The sequence below is a fragment of the Ochotona curzoniae genome, unplaced genomic scaffold (genome assembly GCF_017591425.1).
Source record: "Ochotona curzoniae isolate NIBS_2020 unplaced genomic scaffold, NIBS_Ocur_1.0 scaffold_1852, whole genome shotgun sequence".
Taxonomy (NCBI): Eukaryota; Metazoa; Chordata; class Mammalia; order Lagomorpha; family Ochotonidae; genus Ochotona; species Ochotona curzoniae.
In genome coordinates this window covers 55,975,134-56,001,545 of record NW_024467087.1, presented here as the reverse complement: position 1 = coordinate 56,001,545, position 26,412 = coordinate 55,975,134, and the positions used below count along the sequence as shown (strand labels likewise).

At 39.5% G+C, this 26,412-nt stretch overlaps 1 protein-coding gene across 1 annotated transcript in view; it reads right to left on the bottom strand.

Moving 5' to 3' along the window:
* The window catches only part of ZDHHC15 (zinc finger DHHC-type palmitoyltransferase 15), a 97,493-nt gene that overhangs the window by 26,821 nt on the left and 44,260 nt on the right, over positions 1-26,412 (bottom strand). Inside the window, exons 5-10 of the mRNA XM_040999639.1 lie at positions 17,154-17,223; positions 13,618-13,650; positions 12,752-12,872; positions 7,912-8,044; positions 6,232-6,358; positions 4,447-4,550 (exon numbers count right to left, since the gene is read on the bottom strand). Coding sequence (XP_040855573.1) covers positions 4,447-4,550; positions 6,232-6,358; positions 7,912-8,044; positions 12,752-12,872; positions 13,618-13,650; positions 17,154-17,223 — 588 coding nt within the window. The remainder of the gene's footprint in view (positions 1-4,446; positions 4,551-6,231; positions 6,359-7,911; positions 8,045-12,751; positions 12,873-13,617; positions 13,651-17,153; positions 17,224-26,412) is intronic.

Sequence of the window (26,412 nt, the reverse complement as noted above, 5' to 3'; positions counted from 1 at the left end):
CTAGACATGGCTCTGATGTGAACTGGCGGGTGCTGCTGTCTAGCCCAGCCTATCCTGCCCCCAGACCTAGCCTACACACATGCTGACGGATGGTACTATCTTGCACAGCCTGGTCTGTCCCTCAGCCCCAGTTCGTGCACTCATTTGTGGGAGCTACAACCCAGCAGGGACTCCTCAAAGTTCTCCTACCAGGTCTGGTCCCAGCCATGGACCTTGTGTATGCTGGCAGGTGTTGCAGCCTAGCCCAGCTGGATGTGGCCCACATTCTGTCTTGGACCTTCAGTGTGCCAGTGGGTGCTGCAGCCTGGCCTGCCTATAGATCTGGCCCATACATATACTGAGGAGTGCTGAGGCTTTGCCTGGCTTGGCCCATTACCATTCCCGGTTATTGTGCTCTCTAGTGGAAGCTGTGGCCTAGCATGGGAGTTTCCCAAGTTCCCCAGCCCCAGAATCTAGGAATGCCAGGAGGTGCCATGGTCTATGGTCTATCCAGACCTTTGCATATATTGGTGGATGTTGTAGCCTACCTAGCACATCCAAGCCTCCTCCCAGCCCTGGTACAAATGAGTGTTGTTGAGTTCTCCAGTCCATCCTGGCTCAGCCCATCACCATCCCCAGCTCTCAAGCAACTGACAGATGCTGCAGTCCCACAGAGGTGACCTCATAAATCCCTTACAAAATCAGCCCCCAGATCTGGTTCTCTCTTTTGGTGGGTGCTGCGACCCAGTCTACTGTGGCCCACCCAGTGTTCCAAAACTGTCACACTGGTACTGCAGCCTAGCCCAACCAAGCTTTAATGTGTGTGCTCATGGGAAGTGGGTGATGCCACTTAGCCCAGTCCAGGTCTCCCACATGGCTGGGTGCCTTGGCCTGACCCAGACATGCCCTACCAGGTCTCAGCTCCCTTGCATAACCATGAGCACAATTGTCTGGTTGACAGAAATCCCCAGAGTCACCCCCCCCCCCATTGTCAAACATGTATTCAGCAGTCCTCACTCCAACACACTCCCAGAACCCTTTCCCAGAACAGTCTGCAGTTCTCAAACCACACAGTGGCATGTGGCATGCCTGGGGGCTGGGAATGCGTCCCTCAGCCACCATCACCCACCTTCTGCCACACTATGGTGCAACTTCCACCATATCTTTAAAAATTTTAAAAAACAGGATAAACAACTATGCTGACACACTGGTACAATTAACACAAATTTGGTAGATAGCTTCTAGCTGAATCTACAGTGTTTTGGGGACGTGAATTAATCCTAAAGATTCCCAAGGACAGTAAATCTTCCTCAGATAAACCTGTGATTAATACTGTCCCAACCCATGTGTTTTGAACAATTTTAAAACCTTTTACACTTTCAAAACCTTGTGCTAATCAGGAATGGGGCGGAGAGCAAAGAAATTTTCCATAGCCTTAGAATGTGTGAGGAAGACATATAGTGTAACTTACCAGGAAAATGAAAGGTAACTTCTTGGTAACAGATTCAAAACAACATTAGGCAACAGTTATAAAGACATACAGGGGGAACCAAGAGCGATCCTGACAACCTACTAACAGGAGGACATATGCACAGAGCAGGGGTGGACCCCAGAGTGGAGCAGGACGACAGGAAGAGGCCTGTATCCCACACCCGGAGACTCCCGGATCCCCACCAAGGACTATCAGTATGGGCACCAAGGACTGCATCCCAACTGCCAAAGAGACCACGGGGGACTGGAATGCCTTCGGAGCCCAAGAACTCAGAGGGCCTCCCACCCCACCCCCTTTTGGATCTACCTCACGGGATGAAAGAAGCCCGAAATCTTCCTTGTGGGATCCAAGGACGTCAGAACAACAGCCAGGAATCCAGAGCGGTCCTTGGAATCAAAAGAACAGTAAACTCCCTTCGGGACTAAGGAGAGAGGCTTTTTCTTGTCCTTACTTAGTTCCAACGATGGGTCCCCACCCTCTCTGCAATGACCATCAGGGTCGCTCCAGAGCCCCACCTCCAAACACACACACACACACATACATACACACACACACACACACACACACAAATTAGAATAGATAAACAGAGAACAACCAGGAAAGCTAGGTCAGCATGGACTCACACATACTTTGCTAAGCAGGACACAGAGCAAGTACTCCTCACCAAGGTACCGAAGATTTCTCTGCTCACCCCTCCTATAACGGTTATCCACCTCAATTGTGCAAATGTCAATGTTGGGGCTTTTGATTGATTGGGTTTTTACTCTGTTGGCTCTACCTTCAGACCAGAGAAGGTCTCTCCAAAAAGCTGTTGAACTTATCTGGGCAATAAGATGAGGATCTCTATGCTTGGTATATGCTTGCAATGAAGGAATCTCAACTGAACTTGAACTGTGGTCATGCAACACGATGGAGGAATCCACCATGGGGAAGGGTTATGGGAGGGGTGGTGGGAATCCCAGTGCCTGTAAAACTGTGTCACATAATAATAAAAAAATTTGGTATTAACCAAGCCTAGAACAACCAGTAACTATTGGCTACTTTACTCCTAGCAGTGTAACACATTCCCAGTTAGAAAGCAGACTAAGCAGTTGCCTAAAGCTGGGGAGAGTTTAGGTCTGTTTCTTCCTTTTTTCCCTTAAAGACTGATTTTTTTAATTGGAAATACATATTTACAGAGAGAAGGAGAGAAAGAAAAATCTTCCATCCACTCGTTCACTCCCCCAAATGACCACAATAACGAGAGCTGAGTTGATTTGAAGCCAGGAGCCTTTTCCTGGTCTCCCACATGGGTGCAGAGTCCCAAGGCTTTGGCCCATCCTAGACTGCTTTCCCAGGCCACAAGCAGGGGGCTGGAAGGGAAGTGGAGCTGCCGGGACAAGTACTGGTGCCCATATGGGATCCCAGTGCTTTCCAGGGGAGGATTAGCCAATTGAGCCATCACAGCAGCCTCTCCTCCCCACCCTGCCCCAAGTTTAGGTTTCTTAATTTCAGAGTTATTATCTATAATTATTCTAAGTAAAAGTATATTCAGAAAGCTTGAAGACTGAAGGTTGTTCAGTCAAAATACACTCAGATTTCCAATAGTCAGCAGGAGGCAAGGTTGTTGCTTGTGTTCTTTGGGTTGGGCAAACATTGTTTTCTTCAGTAACTATGGTTGTTTTGTCTTCCTTAGTCCTAGCAAAAAGCTTTCGCTCTAAAAGTAAACTTCCAGGTTTAGAACTTGGGCCTGCATATTTTAACTGGGTAAAAGTTCAGAAATGCTGGTTTTCCTCTGTGCCTTTCAATGTCCTTCAGTCTCACTCACCACAGGTATAGGTTGTGTTAGCTATTATGAGTCTTCACTCAAAATTGCCACTGGCTACTGCTTTATTGGGATCAGCAGCTATAAACCAGTTTCTGCTGCCTGCTATTCGAAACATAGGTAGATGTTAGAGGCACAGAAGTAGGCAGAGCGACAGGTAGACAGAAAGCATAGGACTGACAATGGGGATACATAACATGAGAATAAAACTGAGTTCTTCACCAAAAGCCTCGAGATGATACAATGATCTAGCAGGAGAAAATTGGAGGAGCAAATTTCTGCTTCCTTCATTTTCCTTTGCTCTTTTATCTTCTAGAAAAGTAGACTACCATGTATGAGAAGGCTTACCCTGATATAATGCCTTTTACTGTTTTTCATTTTTTATTAAAAAAATTGGCATCTACAAGTTATACATATTTATGGGAAACTATGTGATATTTTGGGACATATATACATCTCAAACATATTTATCTCTTCAGGCATTTAACATCTTTTTTGCCAATGAAATCATCCAAAATCCTATCTTTCTCTTTGCTATGGAGAAATAGATACCACTTTAACATTACATCCTACCATTCAAGAGAAGCCCAGAACTTCTTACTTCTATCCCGCTATAACTTAGCATCCACTAATCAAACTTTGTTCTTCGTTCCCTATGCCCCCTTTCTTCCCAAACCTGTGGTAACCGCCACTATCCTTGTTTTTACAAGGTCACCTTTTTAGACTCCACATATGAGTGAGTTAACACATTTCAAGTATTCTGAAAGAGGGTACAATAACAAGCTAAATTAAACTGAATGAAGGAGGGTAGAGATGAGGTACTGCTCATTCATTGGATGAACTAAAGCTTTACACTACCCGGCAGGATTGTTTACAAATACGTACAGCACTGTTTGTTAGTTTTCTTGATTTCTTTGATTGGTTATAAATTATGTATCAAACTGGTAGGGGACCTCACAAGTTTCCATCTTATTCTACCCAAGATGTCCACATTTTGTTAAACAATGATCCTGATCCTACTTCATCCAGAGGATACTTACAAGACTGACATGCTTATGATAATCCATCTGGACACTATGTCTTTGACACATCATATTGGTTGTACTAAGATGGATCTTACAGTATGGTTGGTTTGCTGGGTGAAGAAAAGACTTCTTCTGAGCCAGCTTACCTCGGTTGTCATCCTCATTGTCTTCCCAAGGCTCTTCATTTGCTAGTAGTGGATTCTGTGACTCATTCATAGACCTCATGGGGAAGGAGTGGCCATCACCGGGGCTGGTGGGGAAAGGAAGACATGAACTTTTGTGGCTGACAGGGACTTGTTTTTTAAGGGTAATAATCTTCAGAAATTAAGAGGCAGATTCCCAGGAACATTTTAAGTTTATTTTCTAAAGTGATGGTATAACATATCCTTGTTATAGCATCATTTATTTCTTATATTACCTTCTACTTCCATATGTTGTTTGTATGTATCAGTATTGATCATAACTTACTTTCCACAATGTCCAGTAGGACAATACGCACACACATATTTGGTGATGCTGATCCCAATTTATATCTTATTATTTTACTGCTTTGGTTCTAATTTTTCAAGAAATTTGAGCAGAATCATTGAGTTTCTAATGGTGATAAGTTGCTGTGAATTGGAGGGACATAATTGCCTGGATGGGTATCCTGTTATTTATTTGGCTTTATAGAAAAAATGGTTATCAGGAACTATGAGAGTCAGAGTTAGGTATTTAAAAAATACAGATTTTGGAGACAATTATCCACATTTATGATACACTTTGTGACAATCTACAGTAAGTGAGGGCCACCTCACTGGTTAATTTCTGGCCATTAACAAATGGGATATATGGGTGGGGGGAGGATTTAACAGTTTGAACACTTGTTTCTATCTACCTGAATAAACTCCAAATTGAAATCTGAGTAAGTTTTATATTTTTCATTTGCTATTACCTTATGCTTTTTCTCCTGTTCATGAATGTAATGAATTTAAAGTTGATAGGTTTTATTGAATGCACTCTATAGAGAATGTAAGTTTACTGATTATTTGTGAATGGGCTTTGATTTTTGTTTTTGTTCTTTATTCCAGAGAAGATTCACTGCATACTTCCATTTGATGAGGTGGTTGGTGATGTGTGTGTATGTGTGTGATTGGGACCATCTTTACACACATGCACCTTAACGTTATTAATCAATGCTTCTCATGACACAGCTTTGTCTTATCATTTATGGTCAGGGTAGTAGGATACACCACATCTCAAATAAATAAGCCTATAGACACTAACTGATGCAGAGGCAGTATCAGGGTAGTGAATGAGAGAAAATATTCCTTAACAAAATGTCATCAAAGAGTGAAAATGAACGGTCCCTGTACGAAGAGTGGATCTAAGGGGACTGTAAGAAGGATGCAAACAAACTGCTCCCAACTAGTCTAGCTGATGATTCAATCTGCCTCTCAAAGTCATTCAGAAGACACAAGCTTGCTCTGCTCATTTCTTGTTCACTGCTGTCCCTGAACTGTTGCAATTCTAAGAATTATAATCTATTCATCTTTGTTATTGCTTTTTATTTTAATTTTTCTCTTCATACAAATAATATTAGCACTTCATTCCAAAATATGAAAAGTAGAGTAAGGAAAAATACTTTACTGCTTTTAGCATTTCTGTATTTATTCCTCCTTTGTAATTTTTTCTGCTGTATATATTTGTTCATATTTTAAACTAGTGCACACACCATTTGAGGTGTTATATTATTCATTTAAAATGTAGCAACTATTTCCTGTATTGCCCACACACATATGCAACAGCAAATCCTCATTCTGTTGAGCATTTTCTTGGGGAATAGTTTTTCACATTGGACTGATAGCTGACATATACTACAATCAACATGGACTTTGCCAGTTCAAGGCATGATCCAGCATCAACTTCTTTTAGTTGTAATCATTACTTACCTGGACCCAATAGGTATTAACCAGAACTTCTTGTTATCTCCAAACACCTGCTGGATATTCTTAATGAAGCCAAGGTTAAACCCATTTTTCTCTGGGCCACTTGTAAACACTGGAGTGCAGAAGGCTTCTAGAATAGGGTAGGGAAATTGAAGAAAGGATTTTTAAAAAGCAATAAAGCAATAGATTTCAGACAGTATGACTTTACAGTTTTCTAGGAATGTGACTTATGTATGATACATTTTTCCTTTGGTAGTAAAGGTCTCTCATTAGTTATTGCTAAATAGTAAATATCAGCTCACTGAAAAGAAGACAAACTTGTTTTTCAAAATGAAGAACCATTACTTTCACTTTCTGCAAGGCAGGGGAAACATATGATGGTAAAAATAATTAAGCAGCCATGGGGGAAATGTGTATTTTGCACTGCTGGATTTAAAGAGTAAGGGCATATATTTAACAGCATTTGATTTGAATCTAAATGGCCATACCAGCCAAATAGCTTCCATCTTTAGAGCTAAGTCCAAAGTAATGACATACAAAGAGATGATAATGACATTGATTTGGTTTTGAAACATTTTAGAAATGAAGATGTTCACAAAGGAGTCTGTAATGCAAAAAACTGAGTTGTACTACAGATAAAATGTCGCTGGGTGAACTATAATCACCTCAAAGACTATACAGAATTGGCCCATGTTAGTGCAAATTATTTTTAGACACACATTTATCCCATTAAGCAAACGCATTCACTGTTGGACTCAGGCTGCATCTGACCATTTCCCATTTATTCTTCATTTTCAAACTCTGTTATCATGAAGCTTTTAGTACTTTTGTACTTTGCAGTAGATTTCTAAGCTAAATGTGCTAATTTACCACCCTAACAACTAAGTGCTACGTATATATTTGATTTAGAAAACGGGGGCAAATACTTTCTTAGCTGTTATCATTATCTGTGAATGATTTCCAATGAGGAGTGGCTTTCACACTAAACTTTTCTCAGACCTCTCCTAGCCAAACATCCAATACATGAACACTTTTTCTTTACTCCTTATATAATAATAATAAATATTTGCTTCACCAGAGATTTAAAAAATTACTGTAGTGGACTCTATCAGAAATATAATTTTCCACATAATAACAAAGGTTCGAGTATAGAACAACCAACAGAAAAAAATAATTTTTGGACTCATTTCCTAGAGACTCACTTGGTCAATGTGTTTAACCCCACAGTCCCTACACAGCAACTTAATTATTATACATATTCAACAATTTAGTCTTTCTCAAGAATGTTGGATTCTTGTTGTTGGTTGGATTCTTTCTCAGCATTCTGATTCCTGATGTGCGCAATAAAATAGATTCTTCTATATTTATTGACCTCCTCCTTCTGTTATTCTCTTCTGTACTGATTCTCTCCTTTATTCCTTACGGAGCACACTATTTAGAAATCTTAAAACCATAAATCTGTGGTATTACCACCCAATATACACTATAAAAATCAATGGTTATTTTTGTTTTTATGTGGGCTTCATTTAGTCCGTAGTGTCATCAATGTGGCACTTACTTTTGATAAAATGTACTTTCATCAGTCAGAGATCACTGGCTAAAATGCTGCAGTAGAAGTTCTTTTCTTTTTTGGAACATCCACAGATCATCTACTGTGTTTTTTCCTGTGACAGGCAATCTTACCTAAGGTAGTTTTGTTTCTGCTGACAAGCCAACAGTGGTAACCAAAGAGAATCACAAGGCTGACAAAAAACATACAGGCCACAAAGAGGAGAAAAAGTACATGGAACTTAGAGCGAACACTGGGCAATTCCCCCTGGAAAAGAAATAGTAAGCAAACAAAACAAAAGGTTAGAATATACAGCTTGGCTAGACTTTTATTTAAATATAGATCAGTAATTATTCACATGTATAATTTAAGAAACTACATTTTGTAAGTTTTATGAAAGTATTCTATTGATGACCATGAATTTGCTCTCATTATGGATATATACTTAGCCAACAAACATTCTTCTGTAAGTGCAGTTCCGTGTAAAATATATAACATACCAGTTAGCAAAAGGTAATGTGAAAAGGGCACACTCATGCCATAACTGGCATGCAACCTTTAAAGCCTGTCCTCCATTAAGTTTGAGAATTACAAATCACTGACTAGAGGTGACCATGGGGTCATATGGCTCATCCTCTTGTCTCAAGGTGAGCTATTCTGGAATTCTTTATATGTCATTTTCCTAAGACATATGTGTGTTGAAAATGTCACAAGGATTTATGTAGGAAGTTAAAACACATAGGTAGAATTTTAAAAATGTCCCACCTATAGGTCATGATTTGTCTTTAAAGTGGCTGCAAACTATGTGTGGTTGTTTTTTCACAGCTGACGTGGAATGTGCTGGTTTATTACATTCTGTGGAATAGCTGTTTAGACAAAGTCAAGCAGAGTTTTCATGGGTAATTATAAAAAATATGTAATACGTGGCTAAAGATTTTTTATAATTATTTGGGACACCTTTATTACATGTGGTGCCAAATTGCTTGCTTCTTCTTTGTTATACATACAATCCTGAGCAAGATGAGCGTTCTAAATTTTTTCAGCACAAATGGCATATAAAATTTTTTGTCTTCTGAAGACAATGTTAGAAAACATGTTCAGTATTGGAGGGACCAGTTGGGGGCATGGCTATTCTTTACTTCCTCCTTTTGTATGATGATCATTATTTTTGTGTGATGAATTGTTTGAGATATTTCCAAACACTTTCGCTAATAAAGCTAGAGGTGATGCTAAGTGGTCCTTACTTTTTGAATGATAGTTTAGTGTGGAAAGGAAAAGTTAAGGCTTGGCAACATTTAATATGTTCAGAGTACAGATTTATTTTTTCTTCCAAGAGGCTATTTTTACTCCTTTTTTTACATAAGAAAATATTGGGATTCTTCTGGGATGTATATAATTGAGGGCTGAAGATGAGGGAAAGTAAGCCAGTCAGTCAAATGACTTTGCTGTGGTGAGGTGTGAGTGAAATTTTATAGGGCAAGAGCAGCCCAACAATAAGCATAGTGCAGACTTACTTGAAATGAAATCTACAAAATCTTGGCCTATGTACCCAAATTGAATAGGATTGGTTTTGTTTGCTGTATCTCTCATACCTAGGAAACATTCATATATTGCTTTGTAGTGGTTTTCATCTCAATGGGGCTTTGCTTTAATGGTCTCTACTTTTTGTGTATGTTTAAAAAATATTTTAAAGTTCACATGTATTTTACTTATTTTTTTACATTGAAAAGGTCAATAAGAAATGGCGGGCAAGAGGGATGGACATAAAATCAGTCTACACGCTGTGTGGCTCTGCCGGAAGTCTCCCTCCACTCTCGGGTTATTCTTGCAGAACTCTTTCTATGCCGAAGTATATCTGTTGTGTTGTGCTTGGAAAGAGTTCTCAGTGTTAAAAATATTTTCTTAGGAGATAATCAATCCAATTCACTCAAATCAATAATCATCACAGGCAATGTAAGGAAATACTAACAGATAAATACTGCTATCTTCTGAAATAATTCATAGACTCTATGAAGAGATTCAAGGTCCAGGTGGAAGACAATATATAAAGGTACTTCAAAAACTTTGGGAAAAATGGAACTAAAAGATAAGTTTGTCTTGGTGCAATATTTGCTTCTGAAATCTCACTGTAAGCTAACACTGAAAGCATAGAAATGGTCTGGCGGTCTTCTCAATTTTTTGTTATGAAACAGTAGTTTCTGTTTACTATATCTTGACAATAGGATGCTGGACTCTCTGCCACTGTCCATACTCTCAATGATGGACATATGACCGTGTATGAAGAGCTATACCTTAGTAATGATATAGAGGAACTAGGTGGGGGGGGGGATTGGGGATGGGATAAGGAAAATCCCAGGAGCCTATGGAACTGTATCCTAAAATGATGATAATAATAATAATAATAAAATGTCAAAAAAAAAAAAAAGAAACAGTAGTTTCTCTGTAGCAGAGTCAGTATAGACAAAAGGCCATGATACAGTCTGTAAGATTAATAGGTTTAGGGTTGACTTAAATTCAGGCCTTGATATTGAAACTTACAAGCTAGGTTAGCCTGGGAAACGCACTTAACTAGTGTGAATCATAGTCTGATCATTTCTCAATGAGACTGATGATTCTTGCTTTGCTGATTTCATAGGATTGTCATAAGGATTGGATGAGACAATGGATACGAAAGTACTTCAGAAACTATCAAGAACCCCACAAGTGGAGGTGGTTGTTCCTCAGAAGGACAGTTTTTCTCCCTGATACACAGCTTTTAAAATACATGATAGTGTTTGCTGTTAATTTTAAGGGAAGACTCAACTGAGAAAGCCAGCCCTGAAGCACACACTAACATGTTCACTGACTGAAGAGACTACAAAGAAGCTTTCCCCTGAACTATCAGCGCCCTTTTGATTATGAGGGCAAGCCAAGACAGGTTTTCACACCTTTCATCTGTCAGGTGTGATCTAGTGTACCATGGAGGAAAAAAAATGAGTGAAGTAGGAAAACAAGGCCATGTTTACATTTGGGACTGCTTGTTGAAAACTGATACGTTTCTGGTGATTAATTCATATCCAAATATCATCTTTCACAAATGAAAAAAAGCATACAGCTTGTGTCTGGCCTTGAGGTATTCGGACTCTGCCTGACTAAAGGCAAAATGTGTGAAATGCAGTATTGTTTATTATGAAGCTAAAGGTGATTCTTAAACAGTAACATACTGTGTTTGGGAACAAGAAAAATCTGTGGTGAAGACCGCCTGACACTTTTCCATCAACTGGATGAAACTAACCCTCTTTTCATTTAGGGTGGTAGCCTAGCATGTGGAAAGAATCCCACACAGGTCATACAGATTGTGTGCTATGGAAAGGAGTAAAATAAAAGATGTGAGGGTGTGTGCTATGGTAAAGCATTTTGTAGCTGGAGAAAATTTATGAGAAAACATCATTTCTGATGTGACTTTGTTTGGTACTCTGAGTTGAACAGCTTTTGAGGGTCATAGTATAATTCATGATTCTTTTTTGTTTGTTTTTGTTTTTCCTTTCAGATGTATTTATTTTTATTGGAAGGTCTACAGAGAGGAGGAGAGACAGAGAGGAAGATCTTCCATCTGATGATTCACTCCCCAAGTGGCTGCAATGACTGGAGCTGAGCTGATCTGAAGCCAGGAGCCAGGAGTCACGAACTGGCATCCATATGGGATCATGGCAGCGCATGCAAGATAAGGACTTTAGCTGCTAGGCTACCGCGCCAAGCCCATAATTTCTGATTCTTAATGTTATTAAATATCTACATTGATTAAACAAATTTAAGGGACAATGGGAAGCAATATAATTTTCTACACTGACAAGGATCAAAACACTAAGCGATAATTTAAATTTCCAAGCTATTTAAGTTTTAACTGCCTTGCCTTTATCTGTTTCACCATTATATTTTAGTCTCTATTCTGGTCACAGGATTCGTGCTGTTTCCCTACTGCTGCTCCAGCTGAGGCTAGATATTCCTGTTATACAGGATCTTGCGTGATAACCAAAGCTGTAACTAGCACCTCTGCCCACATCTGTTTTTTGCTATTCATGTTCATTCCGGACAGCCCTCACCACAGATGTTTTAGTAATAGTGCTGAATTTGTGGGGAAGGGATATCTTCCAGAGACTAGTAGTAGCACGCAAAAAGAATACATTTCATTATACTAATACCAGACCTTGTATACACATATAAACGAAAATTAAGCTTAAGGTTTTTGTGGGGAGGGAAAATTGACGGGATGTGATTGGTATCTTCAAGTTGAAGGAAAATGAAAGTGAGATTTTTTAAAATTTATTTTAGTCACTAGTATCATATTTTGAAAGGTAAAGGTAAAGCATGTTCAACACCTGTTTCATCTGTTCATGGCAATGAGCCAGTGAAGCAAGTAACAGCCAGTATTAAATTCCAATTCTCGCCATTCTTAACTCGGTGTTTTTCATACAAGTTCAAAGACTCCCCATTTTCATTGCAATCATATGCAAAGGTGAGTCAGTATATTTTTCTGACCAGATGGAATTTTGCAATTGTCCTTTGCCCAAGGAAACAAAAACAAATTTTTTATAACAACAGTGGCAGGGGGTGGTTCATAGGTAACTAGGGACTAGGGATTTAGAAATAGTTTCAACATTTTTCACATCTCTAAGGAGTAAGAAGCAGATGTTAAAAATTGATGGTAGATGTATACTATAAAGAATCACTGGGAGTCAAAAGGTAATCTTAATAAGAGGAACCTTAACAAGATTCCCATGTGAGACAGAAACTAATTTAACTAGAATCTTTAGACAACAGCTTCCTAAATCTCAAAGTATTCAACATGGAAGACTTGGTTTTAATGCCTTTCCTTCTGATTATTCTAGTCTTTAGTAATTACAGAAACTAAGCATATGTATAATTAATGATGTCATAGATTGGAGTGGGCGTGCATTAGTTCTGGGAACATTTTTCAAGATTTTTAAAACTTACTCTCCAGTACTTGATGAAATAGCTGAAGACTGTTGTGGCAATGTATAGGCAGTAGAGAACAGAATAAGCTAAGAACTGAAGAAAAAATTTGTAGTTGGAAAATCCAATGCAGTTATTAACCCTAAAAAAGAAAAAAAAAATTGGAATCAAGACCTATTGATTGAGAACACACTGGCACATTAATGTATGAAGGCATGGAAGCAGGTTACTCTTGCTGCTTCATTATGTACTGTGTAGAAACTCAACAGAAATGGAAGGTTCTTAACAAGAACAGACTAGAAAAATCAGCTCACATCTTACATGTTTCTGCTTTCATTTAGAGGTGCAAAAAACATTTGGTCGAATAGTTCTGGGCTGATTATTATCACACCCAAACAAACCCGGACCCTAGTTGCTAAAAACCTATCACAGGCTCAACAGCTACATTTGGTAAAGCTATGGCATGTTTTCTTTGTAGTCAAGTGAATGCACAGTGATTCTCCAGGTCTGACATATCAAATCTGGAGAAGACATACAGAATTTAATGACTCAGAATATATCAAACATTAAGCCAGGCAGAAACAGAACTGAACTGGGTAATATTAAAGAGGAGAACTACTTGTGCTGTTTTTCATTACTGTGCTCTACTGCAAAAGTTAATGGACAAGAGGTAATTACCTTTGTGACTCCAGGAATTCACTACCCTACCTTTGCTAGTGTATTTATTCTTGCTTTAAAAGGCTACTCCTTCCCTTTCCTCCACATAAATATAAAGCCCAGTGAATTATCACGGCATAAATAGGTATGTTACAAATATGCATATGAAACTGGATGTATTGAATAACCTTGACCCTCTTACAGGACAGAAATGAATTGAAGGGACATACCAAGGGCAGTGGTGGTCCATTTTTAATACACACCTATAATGGGGACAAAATATAGTGTGATAAGTGAGGCCATGAAAATGAAGCAAGATCTCAAAACTGAATGCAACGTTTCATCAGTATTTTCACAGTGTTCCACTACACACATTGCAAGAGTTCCAGTACAGTGACTCCAAAACTACTGTGTCCTCAGCCCAAGAAATAGCATTCACAGCAATACTTTATCAGATAATGGCGGGAGCAAGTTACCTACCTAGGAATTCACATTTTAAAAGAGATTGGGAGCTCTGGGATATTGATAGAGGAAAGTCCAGGAGATCTCTTTTTACTGTTCAATAGCCATTTTAAAATGGTTTAACTTATTTAGCAAGCTGAGAAAGAGGGAAAGACCAAGAGAACAAGAGTGAAATCTTCTGTCCACCGGTTTACTCCCAAAATGGCCACGACAGCTGGGGCAGGGGATAGGGCTGGACCAGAAGGAAACTAGGAGCCAGGAGCTTCTTCTGGGTCTCCCAAAAGGGAACAGGAGTCCAACAAGGATGGATCAGAAGTGTAGAAGCTGAGATAAGAACCGGCACTCACACGGGATGTCAGTGTTGCACACAAAGGCTTATCTCACTATGCTACAACACTGGCCCCAATAATCAGTTTAATAAGAGTTTAGCTCAGCAGCTGAGATCAAAATGGATTCAAAGGTACCTGGATTTGAATCTCAGTTCTGCTCCCAACACCAGCTTTCTGTCAACGCAGAACCTGGGATGCAGTGGTGATGGCTCAAGTGATTGGGCTGCTACAACTGATGTGAGAGACTGGAATTGCATTTCTGGCTCCTGGTTCCAGCTTGAGCTTAGCATCAGCTGTAGTGGGTTTTGGGAGAGTGAACTAATACATGGGCTCTCTCTTTCCCTCTGTCCCTCCATGCATCAATTTATCTTTTAAATAAAAATATAACAGCTTCATAAAAGTACAGAAGAAAATATATGAAAAGAGGAGGATACTGTAGTGTAGTGGGGAGAGAAGCTGCCTGCAACACTAGAATCCCAGGTTGGTGCTGTTTCTGTCCTGGTTGCCCCACTTCTGATCCAGCTCTCTGCTAATAACCTGGGAAAGCAGCGCAGGATGGTACAAATGCTTGGGACTCTGCTACTTATTAGGAAGACTCAGATGTAGCTCTAGCTCCTGGCTTCAGCCTGTCTCAGCCCTCCCTGGCTGTTGCAATCATCTCTGGAGTGAACCAGCAGATGGAAGATATCTCTCTCTCTTCCTCTTTGTAACTCTATATTATAAATAAATAAATAAATAAAGTTGGTAGTTTATCAGAAAGCCAGATTCACAGAGAGAAAAAGAGGACACACCAAACACCCTCACAGAAATCTTTCATCCGCTGGTTCACTCTCCATGTGGCTGCAGCGGCCGGAGCTGAGCGGATCCAAAGACAGGAGCTTCCATATGGGTATTGGGTCCCAAGGCTTTGGGCCGTCCTCTACTGTTTTCTCAGGCCATAAGCAGGGAGCTGGAAGGGAAGTGGAGCAACCAGGATGTGAACCGGCGCCTATATGGGATCCCTATGAGTGCAAGGCGAAGATTTAACCATTGAGTCACATTGCACTGAGTCCATAAATATTTTCTTTTTAAAGCAGAAAACTTATGGCTTCCACCTGTGCTTGATCAAGGTTTCAAGTGATATGTTAGAGCAAGCACTCAGGAAGAAAGCATACTGATTATATCTATTAGCATAGAGATGGTATTTTATAAAACTGGAAGAATTTGAATTCTAAAATGAAGTAGTATTGGGTTATAACAAAAACATTTAAAAATGAACATCCATTCCATCAAACTGGTATAAACAGATAAACTCGGGAGAAGAGACAAGTCCTCTACATATAAGAGTTACAAATTACGGGCCCGGCAGTGTGACCTAGCAGCTAAAGTCCTCCCTTGAATGCGCAGGGATCCCATATGGGTGCTGGTTCTAATCCTGGCAGCCCCACTTCTCATCCAGCTCCCTGCTTCTGGCTTGGGAAAGCAGTCGAGGACAGCCCAAAGCCTTGGGACCCTGCACCTGGGTGAGAGACCTGGAAGAAGCTCCTGGCTCCTGGCTTCGGATCAGCTCAGCTCTGGCCGTTGTAAATCACTTGGGGAGTGAATCATCAGACAGAAGATCTTTCTGTCTGTCGCTCCTCCTTTCTGTATATCTGACTTTACAATAAAAATTAAAATATAAATCTTTTTTAAAAAAAGAGTTACAAATTACAAAAGAAGATCTTCCACTTTCATGGAGAAGGAGGATCGTTCTTTTAGTGTAGCCTGGGTATAGTGACTTCCCCTCCAAGATTATACTATAGAAATGTAGAGAAGAGTAATGTTGCAGTTAAGAAGCCTCAGAAACACTGCCTAAATCATATCAATATTAACAATGCAGTGATGACATTTATATTGTATCATAGATATAATGCAATAAGAACGGAACTTGACCCCTTGAGGCCTTTTTCCCCAAATCATATTGTTGTAGTCTGATAATCATCAGAAAAACACCAAACAAGTCTTAATTTAGGGATATTCTACAACATATCTAATCATGAATCCTGAACATTGCCACAGTGATCATAAACAAGTGAAGACTGAGAAAACCTGGCAGCTAAGAGCTGCTAAGATAGGATAACTGTGCAAGCTGATTGGGGTGACAGATTGTGCCAGACCCTGTTTTGGCAAACACACATGTTGGCAGTGAATATCTGGGCAAACAGAGACTGTAAGGTGGACTATGTCAGCCAGCGGATTCTGGAGCGATTTCATCGTGCTTGGAGTGGCGAGATCAGCAGCAACTCAGAACTGTTGAACTATCAAAAAAAACCTGAGCAGTGCCCTCAGAGCATGCCCCACATCGGGGCCCCTGGATTGGCTGGGAGGCTGGGTGTGGCTTCTCTCTTTATCTCCTCCTTTCCCCAGATACAGGAAGGAAAAAAGAGAATGTGGAAACAATGTTTTTACCCACTTTTCTTAAGCCCTTGATTCTTTGTGCCCTAATCAAGTATGTAAAGATCATCAAAACTTAAAAAAATAATAATACAATAAAATAAAAAATGAAAAAAGATAGGATGACTATTAAATATAATCTGATATCCTGAATAGAATCCTGTAACAAATAAAGAACATTAGGAAAAACTGAGGAAACCACAATAAGGTATGGACTTCCATTACAGATAATACATCACCATTTATTTATTAATTGTAACAAATGTATCCTACTGAAGTTACATGTTAATGATAGAGGCAAATGGGTATGGCACATATAAGAACTAGTATCACAATAACTATAAAATTGTTCTAAAATAGAAAGTTCATTTTTAAAATGTAGTTTTATTTCTTTTCTTCTACCTTTGAAACACTTTGAAGCATCATCATTTGGCATGTGCTCATTATACTTAAAAGAAAAAGCTCTTATCTAGGCATGGATACAGGTTAGGATCAATTATTTTGTTGTCTAGGCAACCATCCATGGCCAAGCTCAGCCCAGAGGAAATATGGCTATGACTTACATGGCACAGACAGAGCAGTGGTGGCAGCGATCTGGCTTGATCAAATGGCACCGGTCACAGAATCGTACAGCTATAGGGAAAAAAAAGGTAATTACCACTTGTTAGGCATTGTATGAGATCTTAGATCTTAGTAGCCTATCTAGATGGCTTATTATGCACTAAATATGGCTTGTTATGCAGATAAACTCTTTTCATGATGCCAAGCAAATGACAAATCACATGGAACAAATGTGGTATGTGATTTGTTTCCTTATTGAATCAGACTTAAAAAGCAGCTTTTGAGATATGAAGGACAGGGGAGAATCAAGATGGCGGAATAGGATAAGGACACATTTAAACAGAAGGAAAAACATTTAATCAGCATGAAGCAGAGAGGATACATTCCAGGAAATAGGAAAGGACGGAACAACAGCAGAGGGGTACCTGGAGACTGACAGACGCAGGAAAGCAGCAGACACAACGGTGTGCTGTTGCAGTGACTGATACTCCAGAGGCATTCAGCTAACAGCAATCGGAACTCCACCAGCAGCTGGAACTCCACCAGCAACCAGGTGGGAAGGGACATTCATTGGGAGCTTGGAGGGTAAACCCAGACAAAGAACTGTTTGTCCTTGCTGGTCTGTTTGATTTGACCAGGAGAAGACACAGAGCAATAGATCCCAGATGGGTAATGTGAGAACAGGGTGGATTTCACAGCCCACCCCTAGAGCCGAATTGGGCGCCATTTTGCATAAGGAGGCAAAGGCAAGGGAAAGGACTTAGCATATGCTGAGCTGGGAGTGAGCTCATTTCTGACTCAGTGAACTGCAGCAACATGGCATTGTATAGGTTCCACCCAAGACAGGTATGGGTAGCCCTCGGATCTGATGGCCAGCAGATCAAAAACTAGTAGTGGCATGTCAGGTGCCATTTTGTACATTGTGGCAAAAGTTTAGGACTGCAGGTGAGAACAGTGAACTGCGCATGTGCTGAGCTCATGAGAACTCAACTAAGTTCAGTGGATTGCACTGGTCCCACAGGAAAATAATACCAACTGTGGCATCAATGGGTCAAAATATGTCCGTGTGGCACGCAGACCTAACATACAACAGGTTCTGGTTAGGTCAGCACCACGAACAACCTAGCTATATAGTATACCAGGTTTCTCCCTAATCCTGGGACCTGCTCCAACCAGAAGTGGAAAAAGGTTGTACAGACAACAGTGCAGCCTCAGCACGATAGCACAGGAGGTGCAGAATGGTGAGCCAGGAGCTGGGGCTGTGGAGACCATGGTGGAAATCTAACATAAAAACCCAGACCTGGAACTTGCTGGAACGAGTGGCACAATTGGCTGCAAGTAAAGAGCTTTGTACCAACTGCAATAAATAAAATCGCATTGTAGACCTGTGGATGACACAGCTTAGAAACCTGCCCCAAGGAGAAGAATCTGATAACTAGAAGTACAATGATCAAGATCAAAAGAAGAGACAAAGGCAAAATGAATATTACTGAAGACTCCCCTGCAAAGGAGCAAAACCCTATGTCAACCTCAGAGTTCACTAAGGAAGACATTGAGAAAATGGGGAACCCAGAATCCATAAGACTCATTTTAAAGCTTCTGATCAAAAATGAGAAGCACATACAAGATTTCAAGAAATTTAAGGAATATGTTACATAAGAAATAGCAGCAATAAAGCAAATCAAGGCTGATACATCAGAAATTAAGAACACAGCAGAGCAAATTAAAAGTACAGTGGAGAGTCTCCAAAATAGAATGAAGTAAGCAGAAAAAAGAATCTCAGAATTGGAATATATTTCCTGTCACCAGGGGGAAGCAAACAAAAAGCTGGAAGCAGAGCTGGATCAGGCCAAAAAAAGTATTCAAGAATTGAAAGACACTATGACAGGCCAAATATAAGAGTTATGGGAGTCCCAGAAAGTGCAGAAAGAGAAACTGGTTTTACAGATATATTTAATGAAATAATAAGGGAAAAAATTTCCCTAATATAAAGAAAGAATTAGGAAACAACATCCGGAGGGACACAGAACTCCCAACAGGCTTGATTAAAAGCGATCTTCACCACAACACATGATCATCAAGCTCACTTCAATCGAACATAAGGAAAAGATCCTTAAATGTGCTTGTGAAAAAAATCAACTGACATATAAAGGAATGCTAATTAAGCTCACAGGAGACCTCTCACAGGAAACTTTACAGGCAAGAAGAGAATGGAAATGACATAGTCCAGATTCTAAAAGAAAAAAAATTGTCAGCCCAAGATAACATATCCAGCAAAGCTTTCTTTCGTCTTTGAAAATGACTTAAAATTCTTCCACAGTAAGGAAAAGTTAAAAGAATTTGCCTCTTCCAAACCTGCCCTACAAATGATATTTCAAGATGTTCTTTTGACAGAGAAGAGGAATAGCACTCAACAAAACCAAAGGCAAATACGAAGTAAAATAACAACAGATGACTAAGTCAATGAACAACCCATTCCTAAAATTACAGGACCAAATTACCACCCATACATATTAACCCCGAAAGTAATTGGTTTAAGCTCAATCAAATGTCATAGATTAGTAGACTGCACTAAAACAAAACTCATCTATTTGTTGTCTAGAAGAAACACACTTCACCAACAAAAATCAGCAGAAGCTATAGCTCATGGATTTTGATGTTTTTATTTTTGTTAGTTTCATCTCTTCAAAACAGTTTCTTGTGATTAAAGTATTCACTAACTCATAGATCATACAGTAGCATCATTTTCTTCAAGAAGGTTCTTGCTTTTCTTTTTCATTTCTTCAGCAACACATTAGTCATTCAGTAGCATGTCATTTAACTTCACGATGTTATTAATTTCTTTTTTCTTCCTGTTGTTGATTTTTTTGTGTGGCTTTTCATTTAAGGGAATGTATAATAGCTGTATAATGGAGACTGATATCTAGTAACATGTTATTTAATTTCATGGCATTGTAAATTTCTATTTCTCTTCCTATTGTTGATTTTGTATTGTGACTTTTCATTTAAGGGGATATACGGTAACTGTGAAATGGAGATTAACATATCCAGATGTGAGGATACAATGTAGTATGCATCTACTTGGAAACAAAGATGGACTTACAATGAAACTCCTTACTATATCTTGACAATAGGATGCTGGACTCTCTGCCATTGTCCACGCCCGCGATGATGGACATATAACTGTGTATGAAGAACTATACTTGAGTAATGATATAGAGGAACTCAATGAAGGGGGGGACTGGGCAGGGGATAAGGGAAATCTCAGGAGCCTATGGAACTGTATCATAAAATAATAATAATAATACTAGTAAAAGAGATATGAAGGATATAGAGAAGTTTCATATCTAGATATTTGTTCATAACATTTTAAAAATTAGAACACAGGCCAAACTACCAACTGCTTGAGTGATCTTAGGAAATCATTTAACTTCTGTTTGCCATAACTTTCCTACTTGAAAATAAGTACACATAAGTTACCTCCTATCTCTCGAGATGGGGTTGCATTAGACAAGTGGGATTGTACAAGGCAGAACTCCTACAAAGTTATTCTCAGAACAACAATTTGGAGAATAGAAGAGACTTTCTAGAACACCTTGTTCAACTGACAATTTCAAATATAAATAAAGACCTGAGTGATTTATTTACCCAAGGCCATACAGCAAGTGAGTGGGAGAACTTTGTCCTGTATACAGTTTTTCTGACTTCTTCTGATTCTTTTCTTATCGTGCAAATATGATATAAACAATCATTTCTCCCTCTCTCTTGTCACTTTCTCCCTCCTTTCTTCCTTTTAAACTTCCATTCCTCCCTTCCTCTTTCCTTCCTTTCTTCTCTTAGATGAAAAGCATTTTACTTCCTGTTCATTTTTCCATGTTCACCAATAATGTGATTAAGTATAAAATCAAAATTGTGATTAATCTGAATTAATCCCATTTAAAATGTACTATAAAGTATGCCTTACTGATGGAACACAATATATTGCTAATTATGCAGCTTTGTGTTCATTTTAATCAAGGGGGGTATGTGACCAAAGTTATGGTTATGATTAAATAACGGAAGAAGAGAGAATGACCCGCATGTTTACATCCTTTAGCATGGTTTTAATGCTAAATGATGCCATGATAGCCAATTAAGCCACCATCATCTCTTCCCTAGAGAGCTGCAACACATGTATACTTAATCACCCTGTTTTTCATTATTGCCCCCTGCCATATCTATTAGGTAGTTGGGTGATCTGTCAAAAATGTTAATCAGATCATATCATGATCTGCTGAAAAGTATCAATAGATTTCCAGAATTTCTGCCATAAAATCTAAATTCTTTCCCATGGTTTGCACCACCTGGTCTCTGTTAATCTCTTCAACTTTATTTTGTGTCAGTCTCCACCTCCTAAACTCCAGGGACACTAATTGAATATTGTTCTGGTAATGCTTAAGCTTGCTCTGGTCTCAGGGCTTCTTGTACTTGCAGTTCCTTCTGCCTAGGATGATAATCACTCTGCTCTTTGCATGGGGTAATGGTTATTTCATGTCAAGTTGACTGGGTCATGGAGTTCCCAGACATTTAGATAAACAATATATTTGGATGTTATAGAGAAAATTGGCATTTGAATTGGTACTTGGAAAAAAGCACATTTCCCTCTTCAAAGTATGTGGATCTCATCCAATTCAATGAAGGCAGGAAAAGAACAACAACAAAAAAAAAATAGAGAAAGAAGAATCTGTCCTCTCTGCTTGGCTGCAAAATTGAAAAATGTGGAACATCAATCTTCTCCTGCTTTCAGTGTGGGGCATAAATCAGGGATCCAGGTCTCAGACTTACAGACCCAGATCAGAACTTAAATTACAAGCTGCTCTGGTTCTCAGGCCTTTGAATTTGGAGTAGAATTTACTATTGGTTATTTTGGATCCAGAACTAATGCACCAATATTGTTAGATCTCCAGTGGAGATAGCATGCAGTGAGAATGTTTAGTTTCTACAATCATAGGAACAAATTCTTCAGAAAAAAAAATCTCAATCTCTCTCTCTCTCTCTGTCTCTCTCTGTCTCTCTCTCTCTCTCTCTCACACACACACACACACACACACACCTGTTCTGTTTCTCTGGGAAATACTAACACAGATTGCAGTCCTGAAAGTAATTCTAGAGGAACAAAATTTTAAGTATGAATTTCTTGAGTTGGTCTTGGAATTTCTAGAACTATCTCTCCAATTGGTTAGATTTTAAGATGCTAACGACTCTAATTCCAGTAGTAAAGAAAACATTGACAATCTATATATGACATGATCTAACAATGGAGATATGAAAAATATCTCCAAAGGATGCTCCTAATCAATTATTTACAAGGCAAGTAGCTAAACAACTGTTCATATATTTGTGGAGATTTTTGAAAATTAATGCATATAGTGTTGGTTCTAATATCACTGGACAAAGTGGTGAAACAAAAGGATGACAACAAAAAATCTGAATTTCCAGCTCAAATGCCACATAAATGATCTGAATAATTCTATATGTCTTCTGAAGGGGATACTTTTCTCTTATAGCCGTGGGTCTGAGATTCTAAAAAGTCAAACACAAAATTTCATGCTGCAACTAGCTGAAGTATGATGATGACAGTTGAACTCCTAGTCTTGCATGATATCTACTGTTAAAGTGAAGGTGATGAATGAAAAAGAATGGGGTCCTGTAAGTAAATATGGGGATGTGTGGAAAGACCCTGGTGCAGTCACAGCTAGCAAGGCTAAATTCTCATGAGCCTTCTTTCTCAGAGTAAGATGCCTCTTTACCACCAGTAGAATTGATCTTTCCACTGTCAGTGGTATTGGCTTTTCCATGCATCTGAAGGGATTATGCCTGCACTGTTTGAGAAAATTGAGGCTACCATGCAGGACAAGGCTGGTTCTTTTCAGGACTGTCTGCTTTTAGAACTGCAGTTATACTCAAGCCCCCAGAAGGCCCATAAGAGGGGGAACACTACAATCAAAAAGAGTTATATGTGCTTTCTAATTTATTCAGATAGAAATTCAGGGAACATTTATGGGAACATGAACTAAAGATGTAGAATAATCATAGAAGGAACATACAGCTGGATCTGGCTGAGTTTATGTATATATAGGTCCATTAAGCAGAAATTTTGCATTTAATGTCACAGCTGCAGGGCCAGCATTGTGGTGCAGCACGTTAAGCTCCTGTTTGTGAAGCCAGCATTCTATACCAGAGCACTGGTTTGAGTTCTGGCTGCTCCACTTCTGATTCAATTCCCTGCTAATACACTTGGGAAATCAGAATATGATCTAAGTTCTTCGGCCCCTGCCACCCAAGTGGGAGACCTAGATGGTGGTGCTCCTGATGTCTGGATTAATAAAAATTATGGTGGCCATTTGGGGAGTGAACCAGTGGGCTGAAGAGCTTTGTCTCACTGTCTTTCCCTCTTTCTGTCACTCTGCCTTTCAAAGAAAATAAGTCTTAAAAAATGACATTGCAGCTTGGAAAGTCAGAAAGTGTTTTACAATTAGGTCACTGGTTGGCTGACATGTGGATCAAAAGATGGGCCATTATGAATAAACTGACAATGCCAGACCTTTCTTGATTTAAAGTAGAGGATGAGACTAAAAAGGCTTAAGAAAATTGAAATGTTAAGGCAGATTTTTCCTTTTAAACCTGTTCACCTGCACTGGGAGGTTTGGAAGATGGATGTTTCACTAATACTCTTGAGTAATAAGTTTGTAAGGGAAACCCCACCATGCTTGAAGAGCTTTATGGCTATTCGTCTCCTTTAGGCCAGATCTCACAATGAGACAATAGTCACTGAAATGGGAAACTTAAATGTAATGGTAATCCTTTGATCCTAAGGTGGCAGGGGCCAAGTGCTCACACTCAATCATTAAAGATAAAGTGGGTACGGTTACCAAAGGGACAATAGAGTAAAATCAGTAACCAGAAGAACAGTCTTGACTCCTGCAGATCTATGGTGTTACCTGTTTCTTACTTGATCTGTACAGAAATAAATCTTCTAGGACATCATAAAACAGTTATGGCCTCCCAGCCAATTCCTAGATTTGATCCAGTTTACACACATAGAATCCTTTGGAGGAAGGTGAGGCTGGCTTCCTTGAGGAAGGATTCCAGAACACTATGAAAATAATACACTGTTACTCTTTCTCTCAGCGATCCTCAAAGGGACCAATGCTTTTTTTTATGAGAAACTATCTATTGGGGAAAATACTAAGCCTTTTTACGGACTAGTGGACACTGCCTTTGAACTGAGTCTAATTATAGGAAACCCAAAATGTCACTGTGGTCCATTACCACAGGGGCTTACAGAATCCAATGGTTAATGGAGTTTTAGTTCAGATTCATCTCAGAGTAGGTCTCCAAGTGCCTCCTGCATCATTGGAATAGACATACTTAGCAGCTGAAAGAATCCTTGGCCTATGGAGCGAGGGTTATTATGGTGGGACAAGCCAATCAGAAGCTAGGAAAACAGCTTCTACTATAAAAATAATGAACAAAAAGCAATTCTGGGAGGGAAGAGATTTGTGCTGCCACCAAGGACTTGAAGGATGCAGAGGTGGTGACTTCTATAATATCCCCATTTGACTTATTTATTTCACCTACAGAGATGACAGGTGGATCTTGGAGAGTGACAATGGATTGTTTTAACCCGAACTACATGGCAGCTTCAACTGCAGCTATAGTACTAGATGTGGCTTCCGTGCTTGAGTAAGTTAACACATTGCTGAGTACCTAGTGTATATCTATTGAATTTCCTCCTAATCCATAAGGCCCAGCAGAAGCAGCTTCCTTTCAGCTGTCAAGGCCAGGAATATACCTTCACTGTCCCACATCAGAGGCATACCAACTTTCCAGGTCTATATCACAATTTAGATTACAGAGATTTCAGTCATCTTACCTTTCCACAAGATACTACACTGGTAACATCACTGTGACAGAAGTAGCAACCTACTCTAGACTTACTGGTAAGACATTACGGTGTCAGAGGGTGTCAGATGGTGGGAAATAAATCCAACAAAAAGTCAGGGCTTTCTACCTTTGTAAAATGTCTGTAAAAGTCTAAGGGTCCAGTGGGAACCCTTACTGAGATATGTCTGCAAAGGTGAGAGATTAAGTTGTTGCATCTGACCTGTCCTACAGCCAAAAAAGAGAACAAAACCCAGCAGGCCCCTTTGGATTTTGGAGATGACATATTCCTCATTTGTATGACTCCAGTCCATTTACTGAGTGACCAAAGGTTGGGGTAGGGGATGGAGGACAATCCTGATAGTTCTGAGTGGAAGCCAAAAGAGAAGGCTTTGCGAAAGGTCTAGGCTGCTAATGTTAGAATCTTTTCAGCTCAGATCATGATTCAGCTCATACAATGGTCCTTGATGGGTCTATGGCAGATGTGACTGCTCTTTGAGGGTTTTAAAAGGTTCCTGTAGGTGATTCTTAGTACAGGGCTTTAGTACTTTGGAGCAAAACCATGCCACCCCCTACAAAAAAATGTCTCCTTTTAAGAAACAGATCTTTACCCATAATTTATTCTTACTATAGACTGTTTAATCAGGGGCTACCAAGTTTCCCAATATGAACTGGTATTATCTGACCCACAAATCCATAAAGTTGAACATGTACAGCAATACTCCATCATTTAAAATAAGCAAGATATATGATAAATAAATTCCAGCAAGTCCTGAAGACATGAGAAAGTTTACATGAATTGGCTCAAATGTCCATGGTCTCCACTGCTGCTTTCTCTCTCTCAGACTCTACTTACCCCACTGGACAGTTCCATACAGTCAATTGACAGAGTAAAAGATGGCTCAGGCCTGCAATACAGATGGTTGTGTACAATATTCTGGCACTGCCTGAAACTGGACACATGCAGCCCCCTTCTGGAGCATCCCTCAAAGGAGAGTGGTAAAAAGAAATCCTTCCAGTGGGCAGAACTTCAAGTAGTGCACGTAGTTGTTTACTTTGCTAGAAGGGAGAATTGGCTAGGCATGCAATTATACATCAGTTCATATGCTGTGGCTGCTGGTTTGGCTGGGTGATCAGCAATTTGGAAACATGATTGGGAAATTGGTAAGAAGTGGTATATGGAAACACCTCTCTAGAAAAAGATATGTGGAGATATTTGTTTCACTTGTGAATGCTCATCAAATGTTGGTCAGATGTCTTCATTGAGGCCACAAAAACAATTGAGTACCTTCTAAGCACAAACTTCTGGAGGTTGAGAAGTCAAAGATCAAAGTACCA